This window comes from Equus przewalskii, chromosome 3 (assembly GCF_037783145.1).
Source record: "Equus przewalskii isolate Varuska chromosome 3, EquPr2, whole genome shotgun sequence".
Classification (NCBI taxonomy): Eukaryota; Metazoa; Chordata; class Mammalia; order Perissodactyla; family Equidae; genus Equus; species Equus przewalskii.
The window spans coordinates 29129375-29143846 of NC_091833.1; the positions used below are offsets into that span (position 1 = coordinate 29129375).

Here is a 14472-nt window from a genome sequence, read left to right on the forward strand (position 1 = left end):
TCTTTCTCGTTGGAGCCGTTCTGCTGGAGGACTGTCGAGCCCCTGATTTTTAACTCACTAGCTTTTATAGACCAAGGCCAGGAAAGTCCGCAGGTCTCAGTTCTCTTCCTACTTCTGTCCTGAGTAGCTGTGCGTGGTCGGTCAAGGTGCGTACCTGCGCAGAGCCTCTGTTTCTGGTCTGTCACAAGGGCGATGGTGATACCTGCCTACCGGGGGCTGGCGGGGGGCCATGCTGATGTGGGAGGTGGGCAGGGTGTGCCAGCAGTGGTGCTCCCAGCCAGGGAGGTCCCAACACTAGGGCAGGAGGAGGGGTGCCTGGCATTCATGCCCACCAACAGCTCCACTGGGCCTGAGAGGGGCCTGGGGCCAGTCCCTCCATCCAGGCTCCCTCTGAGCCTTGATCAGTTTCTCAGCTGTCTGGGACGCAGATTCTATCCATCTGACCTGCCCCTCCCTCCATTTTCCTGGGTCATGTTTCTCTCCCACCAACTTATCAGCTCCATGTGTAGCACTGTGTCCCTCCCCTTCACTGCCATGTCCCCAGGCCCTGGTATTGGTTACACATGGGAAGGGTTCCACATGCTGAGTGACTGCATGACCTCAGTCCCAAGGTGACCGTTACCCTAGCCGCATTTCAAGTGCTCAGTGGCTCCTGCGTCGGGCAGCGCAGATACAGAGCATTTCCATCATTGCAGAAAGTTCCACCAGACAGTGCCAATCTAGAGTTATTTATGCTGTGAAGAACTTAGAATAATCACCCCCGCCACCAAGAGAAGATCGGACAAAGCACCACAAAACACAAGAAGGATGTATCTTTCCTGTAAGAGATTTTCTTGCTCCGAACCCAGTTACTTTTACTTTACACATAATTCTAGTGCGCTTGGTGCTCTGGTTTCACAGGCCACAGCAGTAACCTTTTGAGGGTAGGGTGTGGGGGCAGATTCATTGGCAGCAATAAGAAGTAACCATTTGGCATCCAGAGAATGATGGGAGAAGCTGTTCAAAACAGACCCATCTCTCCAACACCAGGCCGGAGTGTAGCAGTGCGCAGCTCTCTATTCCCAAGTGGCACCGAGGGCATCGCTGGGCTGCAGCCCAGCTCACCGGTGGAGGGGTTGGGGGGAGGTCACAACACCAGGGACCCTGGGCAACAAGAAGAGGTCACATCATGTTCGGTCTGTTTGGTTACAGAAACGAGGGGACGGGGACGGCGTTTGAGGAGATGAGCTCTGGGACCGGGGCCCAGACTGGCTCATCTAGCAGCAAATTGTTCCCCGCCGCTTTGCTCTCCCTGCTCAACTCTCCCTTTGTGGCATTCAAGAGAACATCCAAATATTTTGACAGGCCTTTCCCAAATGAGCGTGTGTGGGTTTCTGCCCTGGAGGCCGAGTCGAGCCGGAGGTGGCCTGCTGACCTGCGGGGCTGGATGGCAGTCAGTTGGAAGGCAGATGCTGAGACCCCCCGCTGTGCCGGGGCCGCCTCTGACGTCCTCTCTGGTCCCCGCCCCTTTCTGCACAGGCGCCTTCACGATGCACGCGCACACCCGTACGCACACTGGAGTTAGGAGCTGGCTGGAGGAGTTGGGCAGAGCGTAGGAATGGAGGGCACAGTCTTGGGGGTCGTGAGGTTGAGTTCAGGGTCTTCTCTCTTGAAAACAGGAGCTGCAACATGGCCTTACCTCTCCATGCCTCAGTTTCTTCTTCTGTAACGTGTGGATAAATGGGGGCCATCACAGCTGCCCCCTGCAGCATTGTTGTTGTTCTGATAAATGGGATAATGTATCCAAAGCCCTCAGCACGGTGCCGGCCACATGGTGACCGCTGGGTAAAGGTCAGCCAGGGCACCTGTGTGTGTCTGTTGGGGGAGCTTGGCGAGGGTTGTGTGTGCAGGGTGCGTGTCCTGCCAGGTCACTGAGAAAAACACGCGGCAGGCTGTTCACGATGGCCAAAAGGTGGACAACTCAGATGTCCTTCAGCTGATGAAGGGGTCAAGAAAACGTGGCCTGTGCATTCAGCGGAACATTATTCAGCCGTAAAAAGGATGGAAGTACTGACGCGTGGTACGTGCAACATGGAGGAACTTCGAAAACGTTCAAGTGTAAGGAGCCGGACAGAAAGGACCCCAGATTGTCTGATTCCGTCAATACGAAATGTCCAGAGTAGGCAAATCCACAGGGACAGATTGCAGACCGGTGGTCACCAGGGACTGGGGTGATGTCACAGCGAGTGACCACTTAATGGCTATGGGGCTTCCTTTTGGGATAATGAAAATGTGTCTGAACTGAATTGAGGTGGAGGTTGCACTGCATTGTGAGTGCACCCAAATGCCACTGAATCGTATGTTTTCAAATAGTTAATGTTTAATTTTCTGTCAGATGAGTTTTATCTCAATTTTTTGAAAAGCAGAAGGGGAAGTGAGGGCTGAAGCCCACTCCCCTAGTCCAAGCCACTTCACAGCACCACCACGGAGTAATGGTGTCATCACTATTATTATTGCCGTTGTTGTTGACTGTCCAAGGCGGGGCTGGAAGGGGCTCTCCTGCCCTCCGACTTGCGTCTCTCCATCGAGCCCGGGGTTTGTGTGTGGGTGCCAGAGCCATTCCTTCCTCATGCCAGCAGGGCAGTGCCGTGTGGAACCAGGCCATGCAGCCTGGGTCCCCTGCATGATGACTCAGGTGGCTTCCGTACGTGGAGCAAGGAGACGTGTCCCCAGCATCGCGCACCCAGCTGGCAGCCAGGGCAGCAACCCCCCATGACACACCGCCTGTGTTCTCAGCCCAGGTCCCCAGCTGGGCGAGGTTTCCCAGTCTCCCACATCCTCCGGTCTCGGGAGCGTGCTGGTGGAGGGTGGATGATTCCTGACCAGCTTTTCCTTTTGGGGTCCGGGAGCCTCCTCCCCCCGCCCTGCCAGGAACAGTGCTGGGCGCCTTCCTGACGTGTGCCTTGAGTCAGCCTGCAGCCTCGTCTGGGGGGCCTCGGACGTCATGATTCATAAGCACTTTTAGAGAAATCCCCATGGAAACCAGCAGGCAGTTTAGGCGAGAGGGAGCTGGCTCCCTGGAAAGGTGGGGGGAGGTGATGACTGGGGGACTCGGGGTGGGGGGCGCTGTCTCAGGGTCTTTGGTCACCCCACTCGCTGCCCACTTTGACGCCTGGGAAGTCCGAGAAGGTGCCCTGTTTGGGATGTCAGCTCTGAAGACCTTGGGGAATCACTGGGGCCCTGTTGAGTCCCCCAGGCCCTGCTTTCTCTAGCGCAGACCTCACCAGGGAAGCAGCTCATCTCAGAAACGAAAGCAGAGCGAGACTGTTCTCTTCCCGTCCTGCAAACACCCAGACCCCAAACTGGCCCCTCATCAGTCCCAGAGAGGGAAAGGACAGAGGCCTCCGACCAGATCCCTGACTCCCATGGGAGAGCAGCATCCCCAGGGCCAGCACCCCAGCTTACAGACGGCTGCAACCCAACACCCACCCTGTGTGGTCGCACTGTGAGCACTCAGCTTCCAGCCCGTCACACTGAACGCACCCGGGTCAGAACATGGCTTCCAGCCGGACCCCGGCAAGCGGGGGGCCCAGCACAAAGGCCCCCCGGTCTTAGCCAGGACTCCCCAGTTCTCTCTACTGTCTCTTCAATGAGAACAGTTTGGCGACAACATAAAATAGGCCCTTACCCTTTGTCCCAGTCATTCCATTTCTGGGAATCTGGCCTAAGGAAATAATCCTAAATATAGGCTAGAAAAACATGTTTCACAAGGATGTTCACCGTGCAGTTGTTTATAGTGGCGTAAAATGAAACCGCCGCACTGTCGGGGGTGGAGGGGGTAGGGTTGATGATAAATGGTGGCCGAGCCGGCCCTGATGGCCTAGTGGTTACAGTTCAGCGGCTCGGGTTCCGTGCCCGGGCACAGGACCACACCACCCGTCTGTCAGTTGGCATGCTGTGGCAGTGGCTCACGCAGAAGAACTGGAAGAACCTACAACTGTGTACGGAGGCTTTGGGGAGTGGGGGAGGGGGGAGATCGGCAACAGATGTTAGCTCAGGGCGAATCTTTCCCAGCAAAGAAAAACAAAAACAAAAATTAAATAAATAGTGGCCGAGGGGCCAGCCTGGTGGCACAGTGGTTAAGTTTGCACGTTCCGCTTCGGTGGCCCAGGGTTCGCTGGTTTGGATCGCGGGTGTGGACATGGCACTGCTTGGCAAAGCCATGCTGTGGCAGGCGTCCCACATATAAAATAGTGGAAGATAGGCACAGATGTTAGCTCAGGGCCAGTCTTCCTCAGCAAAAAAGAGGAGGATTGGCAGCAGATGTTAGCTTAGGGCTGATCTTCCTCAAACAAATAAAAATAAATAAATAAATAGTGGCTGAATATCTTATAGCCACTAAAATGATAGTTCTGGAGGTTATGGTTCAGAATATGGGATGTGCATATGATCTAGCATTATGTGAAAAAAAGCAGGTTACAAAATTATATGTACCCGTAAGATTTGGGCTCTGTTAAAAAAAAAAAAAAACTTATGTCTAAAAAATAATTAGGAAGGTAATATATGCAGTGCTAATGAGTGGTCTTGATACAGTTTTATCTGAAAGATTTCATCCTGTTCATCATCTTCCAGATTATCTTGAATATTCACGCAGTGCCATAGTTAGGTTTGAGGTGTAATTTACATTCAGTAGCGTTCACGCTTTTAGTGTGCAGATCTGTGAGTTTTGACAAACGTATAGTCTAGTAACCAGCACCCCAGTCAAGATATAGAATACTTCCATGACCCCAAAAAGTGCCCCCATGTCCCTCAGTAACTGGTCCCTTCCCCTGTCCCAGCCGCTGGGCGACTGCTGGTCTGATGTGTCCACCCCTGTGGTTTTGTGTATTCCGGGATGTTGTATAAATGGAGTCATACAGAACGGCTTGCCCTGCTTTCACAGGTAGAAATAACTTTTAATCTGTTTATTGTCCACTCAGAGCTGGATTTCCTCCCTTCCCTCGAGTGGAGGAGCATTTAATTTCTCCTTCTCTTCTAACCCAGCGTTTACCCCATGCAGGAATCTCCTCCCCTGTAGTCCTGTTCAGATTACCAGGGAATTATCAGTCATCTGTGAAATCATCCCCAGCGTGTGAAAGTACCCAGGACGAAGCTGCCTGGTCCGCGTTGGCTCACACCGAGTCCAGAGAGCAGCCCCTGGGGGCTTTGCGTCCCAGTCTGTCCCATTTCCCTTACACGCCTCGTGGCTCCTGCCTCGGCTCTGTGGACTATGATGGTGACAGCAACAGCAGGAGTGGTGGCAGCAGCAGTTAATTTTTCTTTTTATTTTGTTTTGTTTTGGTTTTTGTTGTTGTTTGTGGGTTTTTTTAGGAAGATTAGCCCTGAGCTAACTGCTGCCAATCCTCCTCTTTTTGCTGAGCAAGACTGGCCCTGAGCTAACATCCGTGCCCATCTTCCTCTACTTTATATGTGGGACGCCTACCACAGCGTGGCTTGCCATGAGGTGCCATGTCCGCACCCGGGATCCAAACCCCAGGCCACCGAAGCGGAATGTGCGCACTTAACCGCTGCGCCACTGGGCCGGCCCCTTGGGTTAATGTTTCTTAATAAACGTTTTCCTTTAGAACAGCTTGAGATGTACAGAAAAGTTACAGATGGTGCAGAGAATTCCCATATGCCCCACACCCCGCTGCCCTACTTGGTACCATCTTACAATGGCATGATGCATTTGTCCCAACTGATGAACCGACATTGATAGGCTGTTGTTAGAGTCCATCCTTTATTCGATTTCCTCAGTTTTCACCTCGTCCCTTTTCTGTCCCAGGATCCCCCGGTCAGTACTTTTCGTCATCGTGTCTCCAAAGACTTCTCTTGGTTGGGACACTTGCTCGAACTTCCCTTGAACTGGTCATGCATTTTGGGGCATGGCCTGCCACTGGGGTTGCTCTGATGTTTTTCTCATGGTTAGACTAGAATTATGGGTTTTGAGGAGGAAGACTCCAGAGATGAAGTCTAATCTTTCTCACAACAGTTCATTTTGTTAAGCTTTTCAGTATGTTCTAAGTGCTATGCTAAGCCCTTGACACACTGGATCTCCTTTAAGGTTCCTAATAATTTATTAAGTTCTCGTTTTACCACTGGAAGAAACGGGTTCAGAGAGGTGCAGCAACTTACATAAAGACACACAATAAGTGGCTCAAACACAGGTCCTGTTGAGTCTACAGATTCTGCTTTTAGCCAGTACTGCTTCAAATGATGGGAAAGTGATACAGCTGTTTTTAAAAAACAGTATGTATTTATTTATACCCAGCCTCTCCCCCAAAAAGCCTGTGTTGCAACTTCTAATTAAGGCCACATTGAAGCGGCTAAAGCAGGGTCGTGAGAAAGGCAGACGCAGGCGGTCAGTGAGCGCTCCCTCATGTCAGATCGCACACGTCACTGGAGGTCCTCTGCCGGAACGTGCTGCCACGGGCTTGGTGTGGCACTGGGCAGCAAGCGCGGAGGGTCTCCGAGGAGGCTGTGAGGGAAGGAGAAGCTGCGAGGCCCTCTGCCCATGTGTCCCAGGTGCGATTCTAAGAAGCGAGGCTGCCTTGGATGGTCACGTTCACGCCTTTGCGGCCACTCTCCCCCCCTGCTGGGATTTTCGGAGTGGATTTCGTGTCTCTCTCTTGTATGCAGTTTTCCAAATGCATGGACCTTAAAAGGGGAGAGAAGTGACATGGGCCACCAAGAAAAGGCATTTGGTGCAACCGGGCACCCAAGTGCCGTTGCTTCCTAATGGAGATTTTTTTTAAAAATCTATTAATGTATTTTTAATATTTTGATTTAATTTTTAAGCATAATAAACAAAAAAAGCATCTTCCCAAGCATGTTATGCATAGTGATTATAAGTAATCCATGGATGAACATTTTTTGATTTAGGAAAATATTCCTTCGTTTATTAAGAAAACGACGCTCACCTCCGTAAACGTCAGGCTCTGCTTGGGCCCTTGGAACAGGTCAGAGGAGAATTCCTGCTCTTACGGTGCAGAAACCCCACGGGGCAGACAGGCTGTCAGCCACACCCACCATAAATACTCGAACGTGGGTTGGGAAAATAAGCCCATAGCCGATCCCCCAAGCCCCTGGTCTCACTGATATTCTCAGGACAAGACATGCTGGTGGGCTGAGCTGTTTATTGCAGAATTTCGAGAACACGATAGTGTGGAGGATGCTGGAAGAGGGCAGAAGGTGAAGGGGAGCCCACGTGTCCGCCTCTGGGGCCCGCTGATGGAGCCATGCTGGTCGGACACGCGGCCGCCTGGGCTCCTGCTGAGGGCGGGCCATGTGCTGGTGAGAAGGGAGGACGAACTTGGCTGCCTCCCCGACTCCCCGCCAGGGTCTGACCTGGACCTGTGCAGGAGCCTCCAGGCTGTTCCCTGCTTCCGCCTACTCCTCCCAGTGATGCTATAAAACCTTCCTAAAGCCGCTGCAGTGTCCACCCCCCAGGGAGTGGTACCTGGGCCCCCAGCTGGGCCTTCGCGTCCCTCCAGGGGTGGCCTGCTCATCTCTCCAGGGCATTTCTTACCCTGGCCTCCCTCCCTGAACACTGCCAGCTTCTTCCCGCCCCTGGGCCTTTGCACTGGCTGTGTGCTCTGAGGTGCACTTTCCCTCCATCTTCCCAGGGAGCTCCAGCTCCCAGCCTCCTGTCCACCACACCACATTTGGATTCTTGGTGCAGCACTTGCTGCTGTCCTATAGTTTATTTATTGGGGTGGTTTGTTCGTCTGCTGTCTCTTGCCCCCACTGGGCCCTGGTCTCAGACACTCACTGCTGTATCCCCAGCACCCAGCCTATGGCCTGGAAGTAATGGGTGCTTAATAAATATCTGTCAGATGAATGGACGAGCGAGTGAATGAATGGGCAGGTCAATTGATCAGTCGCTGTTCCCTCCTGAGCTGGTGACTGATCGGGTAAGGGAAGTTTGAGGCAGCTGAAGCTCTCAGCCCTCTCCGCCGCCACCACCACCAGACCTCAGCTTTGGCAGGCAGAACCTGAAACTGACACACCTCCTGGAGGTCCTGAGTCCTTAGGTAGAATAGCTTGTTGGGCCACGGATTTGAAATCACGTCTGCCTCTTGCTTGAGCATGGTGCTCAGGGCGCCGAGTCCAGAGTCAGCAGCTGAGTTCAGTCTTGGCCACACCCCTGCCCAGCTGGGTGACCTTGGGCATGTGGCATGCCCCCCTGAGCCTCAGCATCCTCATCTGTGCAGTGGGATGGCCCCAGCTCCTGCTCCATGGGCCTGTCGTGAGGATTAAAGGAGATGGTGTTCATCGAGTGCCCGGGAGCCTTGGCGTCTCAGGCTTAGGGAGATGTTAGCTGTTGCTCCTCTCAGCTGTGCTACACTCGCCTCCGATTCTGCTGAACTCTGGCTTCCTGGGGACAGGGTGACAAGGGTGCTGCTGGTCCCTGGTGGCAGGTGCATGCTCCTGGTGCCTTCTCTCTGTGACGGCGGACCTCACTCACAGAGCAGTGAATGGCTGTGAGTTTCTCTTGCCCCACCCTCACCCCAGAGTTGACCAATGAGAGCCTTTATCCTTCTTTCTTTCCACACAAATTCTCGAGCCCTCGCCACGTGCCAGGCACTGGGGAGAGAGAGCAGGGACCAAGACAAACAGGAGCCTGACCTTACGGAGCTGCAGCCTGGCCAGGAGGCAGCTGTCAAACAGATAGCACATGATACAAGGCCACAATAATTAAACCGGGCATGGTGAGCACAGAGGCCACCAGGGAGGATGCGACCCACTGGGTTATGAGGTCCAGAGGGTCACAGGTTCCCCCCAGAAGTCCTGCTGAGCTGAGACCTGGAGAGGAGAAGAGAAGATGCCAGGGGTGGGGCCGCGGCCTTTTTGGGACAAGGAGCAAGCTGAGTTTTTGGTGCTGTCAGTGGGCCCACGTAGAGGAGCACAGAAAGGGCAAGAAATTCCCAGGGAGGGAGGGGTGGCTGGAGGCGGAAGCAAGACCAGACCTGCAGGCCTGTTGATGGTGGATGGGAACGTGGATTTCGTGGTTGGGCCACTGGGAGCCATTGAAGGATGCTTAGTAGGGGAATAAAGGGATCGAGTTTGCTGACTTGGAACGCGGCCCTGGGTGCTGAGTGGAGAGCACGTGCCTGTAGGAAGGGATGAGGCGAGAAGACCAGTGAGGGGGCTGTGACTGCTTTCTGGGAAGGGGAGGGTGATGGCTTGGACACTGTGAGGGATAGAGGGACTCAGGCTCCGCCCCGTGCTGGGCCCTGCGGCTGCCAGGAGAACAGTCCTCGGGGCTTCCCTCAGGGACCCCAGTCTAGTCCCGACTCTGCGCCTCCAAACACGTGGGCGAGGTTCCCGCACGGCCCCTCCCCTCCAGCTGGATGCCGCCAGCTAGGAAATTCAGAGTCCCTTTGGTCCCTGAAGTTGCAGAGTTTTTGTACCAGCTCAGTTTGCTCATTGCCAGCATGGGGCTATTTTTCTGGAACCTTCTTCTGAGGCGCCGATGTTGTGCCTGATCTTGTAACCAATGCATGTCTTTTCTTTTCTTTTTTTTTTTTGCTGCAGCCAACTGGGTACATGGAAAACTCGGTCTCCTACAGCGCTATTGAAGATGTTCAGCTGCTGTCCTGGGAGAACGCCCCGAAGTACTGTTTACAGCTCACGGTTCCTGGGGGAACGGTCCTCCTGCAGGTAGGATAAACACGAACGAGCAGCTGTCCCCCCTCCCCGCACGCACCCTCCTCTTCCCTCCCAGGGAGACGGCCAGCTGTCAGGAGGAAAGGTGGTTTAACTGAGGAAGTTTTTTCTCCAAGTATGAAAAAGTGTAAACTGGGGCTCATGCAGGTAGAGGAAAAGGGAATGCGCATGGATTGAGCTCCAGCTGCATGCCTGCCACAGTCTAGGAGCTTTACATGCTGAGTTTTTGTTTCATTAAACAAACCTGAGAAATAGGTTTTCTGATCTCCCTTTTACAGATGAGGAAACTGAGGCATGTGTGCATGTTGTTAGGCCTTAAAAGGCTGTAAGAAGCAAGTAAGCAACAGATGGTACTTTTTGCTATACTTCAAATGGGGAGATTTCTTACTTCTCACTGGTCTAATAAGCCGTTTGAATCTTTGATGGAAGTATGAGCTGTCTCCTCGGAAAAGTGTGCGTTTTGGGTATATTGGTCAAGGACTGTTGATCGGAAATGATACAAATGTTATTCAAAGTGTCTGAAGCAAAAAGAGAATTTAATGCTATATTAAAATAACGGGGAAGTCAGGCATAGCTGGATCCAGGAGTCAAATCATATTAATATTCAGCATCTTTCTCTCCATCTCCTGGCTCTGCTTCTGTGTGTTGGCTTCATTGTCAGGCAGGATCTCTCCATTTGGTGGGGGAGGTGGACTTCTGGCAGTCTCAAGCCACATTCTTGGAGCTCGTAATCCTTTGAAATGTGACAGCGTTTTTTCCTTCCAATATCTTTCTATAAAATCTCTGGAAGATTCCCGATTGGCTCTACTGTAGTCCTTTGCACCCCAGGGAATGCCCTACTCTGAGTCGCATGCCCACCCTTGACCACAGAGCTGTGTACTCTCGTAGCCCTACCAGGACCTCATGGACAGGGGACAAGAAGGCCCTCCGAGAAAGGAACTGTGGTGGAAAAAAGTCACATGGCCACTGCAGAACATACATTCGACATGTTCTGTATCATTTCAGGGAGAGCCACCCCAATTTCCAGCAGAGACCCCAAGTCAGAAACTCCTCATCTAGAGAGAAAGTTCTCTCTTGTCATTGGGAGAACTGTCTGCCCTGACCTTTCTTTTAGGAGCGTTTTCTTTCTTACTTTGTCACTCCAGGGAGACCTGCTCTGAGCCCAAAGAGATGTTGCCTAAAACCCGTTTCAAAAGTGCCCACTAGAGGGGCCAGCCCAGTGGCGCAGTGGTTAAGTTCCTGCGCTCTGCTTTGGCGGCCCAGGATTCTCAGGTCTGGATCCTAGGTGCAGACCCGCACACCACTCATCAAGCCACGCTGAGGCAGGTGTCCCACATACAAAATAGAGGAAGATTGGCACAGATGTTAGCTCAGGGACAATCTTCCTCAAGCAAGAAGATGAAGATTAGCAACAGATTTTTAGCACATGGCCAATCTTCCTCACCAAAAAAAAAAAAGAGAGAGAGAGAGAGAGACCCGGGCCTGGGGAATATATTGATTAAAAAAAAAAAAAAAGTGGCTACTAGATTGTGTAACAACATTGGAGCCAAGAGGCACGCACTTTGGCCTCTGAGGAATGCTGAGCTCGACAAGCTGAGTGTAACAGCTAAACATCCCCTCGAAAAATCCCGTTCTTTCCTGTCGTCTCTTGGAGGACACCCAAACGTGCCTGCCCGTCTGCCTTCTTCTTCAGGCTCTCGCTCTCACTCGGCAGCTTTCCTTTTATCCGCCCTTACCTTTGCCCTCGTCCCCTGCAGCCCCAGAGCTGTCCTCTCTGTCCTTCCCGCCCATCCCATGGCTGCAGCAGAGTCTCTGAGTTCTGACCACCCTGGACTTGGGGGAGCAGTGGTGGAAGATCGGGGGGCAATAATGGGGTTCCGTGGAAAGTTGAGAAGAGGAGGGCCTGCTGAGGAAATCTGATGGAACCACAGAGCCCTGAGCTGGGGGAGGAGGTGGATAAGCCCGCAGCCCCATCCTTGAAGAGCTGCGGGCCCCCGGGGAGACAGAGCCGTAGACAAATGACCAGAGAGAAAACAGCTAAAATAGACGTAAGTCCCAACAACTGAGAGTCCAGAGCAGGAAGTGACTCACTCGGCCCGTGGGCGCCAGACAAGGCTCCTCCCGGGTGGCAACATTAGAGCTGGGCGTAGAGGGATGCGTAGGAGTGTGCCGGGATGGGAGTACACACTCTGGGCAGAGGGAATGCAGGTGCAAAGCGTGAATGCGAGGGAGGGGGTATTTGCTGCCCTGAAGGAGAGAGGAGGGATTCAGGACCCTGTGGATGCGTCACAACCACATTGCACAGGTCTTGTTAGCTGAGTGAGGAAGGCACCCTCTATTCTGAGGGCAATCGGGAGGCCCTGAAAGCTCTTAAGGGGTAGAGGGAACAATAGGAGGACCGGTCTGGTTGCAGGGCAGAGGAGGCTGGGTGTGTGAGTGCCAGAGGGAGGTGGGAGAGGGGGATACCCTCGGAGTGGCCCAGCTAGAGGGGGGAGGCCTCAGCCGCCATCTACCCGGGTAGAGTGGTCGCTGCCCTGCCAGCAAGAGAGCCTCATAGCATCTGGGCGTGGACGGGACAGCATGACCCAAGGAAGTACCCTGAGCCTCGCTCGCCCTGGGGACAGAGGAGCAGTCAGGCTGCAAGGGAAACCGGTCGCTGGGATCGCCTGGAATGTCCCTTTAACCCAGGCCGTGGCTGCAGGCCGGCTGTGATGACTCGCCTGGCTGGGGCTGCGTCAGGCTGTGGCCTCACGTCAGAGCTCCCCCTGCCGTGCTCACGCCTGTGACTGCCCCCTGCTCCAGCGGACGGTGCAGCCCGCACAGCCCGGGAGCCAGAGGCTGGAGCAGGAGAGCAGCCGGGAGAGGAAGCGGTCGGCCGGCGGATCCTGGGATCCAGAGCTGGATTCAGAGCCAGGGCAGGGGACACAGACACAGCCTCCGTCCCATCACCCAGGGGACCCCAGGTGGGTGCAGCCGCCTCGGTCTCTCCCTTGCTGTCATTCCCCTCAGCTTCTACCTTGCGTCCTCCTTGTCATCACCCTCCTCCCCCTCCCTCCCGTGACTCATGGGTGGCGTGTGGCCGTCTCGTTATATAAGTGGGTTCCGAGTCATCTTGGAGATGGGCTCCAGGCCAGGAGATCTGTCTGGTAGTGAAGTGGCCGGGGGGCACCTGGAGCCCCAGGGTGGTGGCCCGAGGTGCCGGGCAGGGCGCTCCTCACATGCTGTCGTGACAGTTGGTGGGATCCCGTGCTCTGGGCTTGTCCCCATTCACGTGACAGGCCCCAGAGCTATGGCGTGACAAAGAGCCCTCTTCCCTGCTCCGGGCGGCAGGGAGGCCCGAGAAGCAGCCAGGTGTGCACGGGGGCCAAGGCTGACTCGAGGAGCTTCTGGTCGGCGGACGAGTGAAGACGCCTGGAACTGTGCTGTCCGTACAGCAGCCACTAGCCACCGTGGGTCATTTGCATTTAAGTTTAATTTATTAAATCAGATTAAGGATGCAGTTCCTCAGCCCTCTAGCCGCGTTTCAAATGCTCAGTAGCCACTTGCAGCTGGTGCCTCCTGTATTGGACAGCGCAGGTGAACACTTCCATTGTCACAGGAAGTTCTGCTGTATGGGGCTGGACCCTAGGACTTTGCGTTTTGACCCATGCTCCATACACTGAACCACCCCCTCACACCCAGGGGAAATAACCTCAGAATGAAAGGGGGTCTTTAGCATTCTGGCATCCCTGCATCCCTGAGGGGGCCCTGTCCTGCTTCAGGTGGCACAGCTATTCTCCATGTAGGGGCGATGTGAGGGACGTGCGGGCGTCCCTATGCCAGCCTGCCTGCTCTCTCTCCTCCTCTCTCTGTCTCTCTTTCAGGTTTTCTGTTATGTGTGTGTGTCTGATTTCTCTGTCTCTCTGACACTTTTTCTCCACCTCTCCCCTCACCTCCCCTTCTCTCCCCTCCCCTCCCCTTCTCTCTCTCCCTTGCTCTGTTTAATTTCCTGCATCTCTTGTGGTTTCTCTGTCTGCTTTCCTTCTCCGAGCCTCTCTCTGCACCTCGCTGCACCCTGAGCCCTCCTCTCTGTGTGTCTTGACCTAACTCTCTCTCCGTGTCTCTCCTCTCTCCATTCCTCCTTCTTCTCTCTCTGTCCCTCTCCCAGGGACCTCCTTACAAAGCTGCTTTGTAAGAATTGGAATCACTGCCTCACTCAGACTTCTGGGAGCTGACCTATCTGGGTTCAAGGAAGGTTAAGAGACGCTCTTGGGCAAGTGTCCCTCCTCCGGAGCCCAGATTGCCAAGCAGTCCGCCAGCGGGGCGTCAGGTCGTCAGACAGAGCTCCCAGCCTTCCAGCCCGGGTCCAGTCGATGCGCTTCTGGGTGCTTTGTGGTTTTCAGCATGAGCTCCCTAATGCCGTGCTATTAGCATCCCCGGTTACAGAAAGCACCCATTTATCTTCTTTCCTCCCTTCATGCCCTTTCTGCTGGCGTTTCATTGTGAGGAGGTAACTACCTAAGTACCTCAACGGTGCGATCAAAGCATCCTGGGTGGGCGCAGCTCCCCGCCCACGGGGTGGGGTGGCGGGAATTAAAGGCTATGGGGCCACAGATCTTCTTCTGGAGATTTCTGCCTCGCAGTTGGGTTTCTGCCCATCCTTGAGAAGCGGACAGAACCCGCTGCTCTAGAACAAGGTTTCAGGAGGAACAAGAACAACGAGACTCTCCTTCCCGGAGAGGTTCTGCTTCTTTCTGGAAGGGTTTCCGAGACCGCTCTTCTCATTGATGTTCCAGAAGGTCTCTC

The 14472-nt window shown here is 54.0% G+C and overlaps 1 protein-coding gene across 2 annotated transcripts in view; it reads left to right on the forward strand.

Annotated features, from left to right (window-relative positions):
* Window positions 1-14472, forward strand: part of CMIP (c-Maf inducing protein) — a 241060-nt gene that overhangs the window by 137212 nt on the left and 89376 nt on the right. For both annotated transcript variants that reach the window (XM_070612375.1, XM_070612376.1), the window contains exon 2: window positions 9556-9681. In XM_070612375.1, the coding sequence (XP_070468476.1) occupies window positions 9556-9681 (126 nt within the window). The remainder of the gene's footprint in view (window positions 1-9555; window positions 9682-14472) is intronic.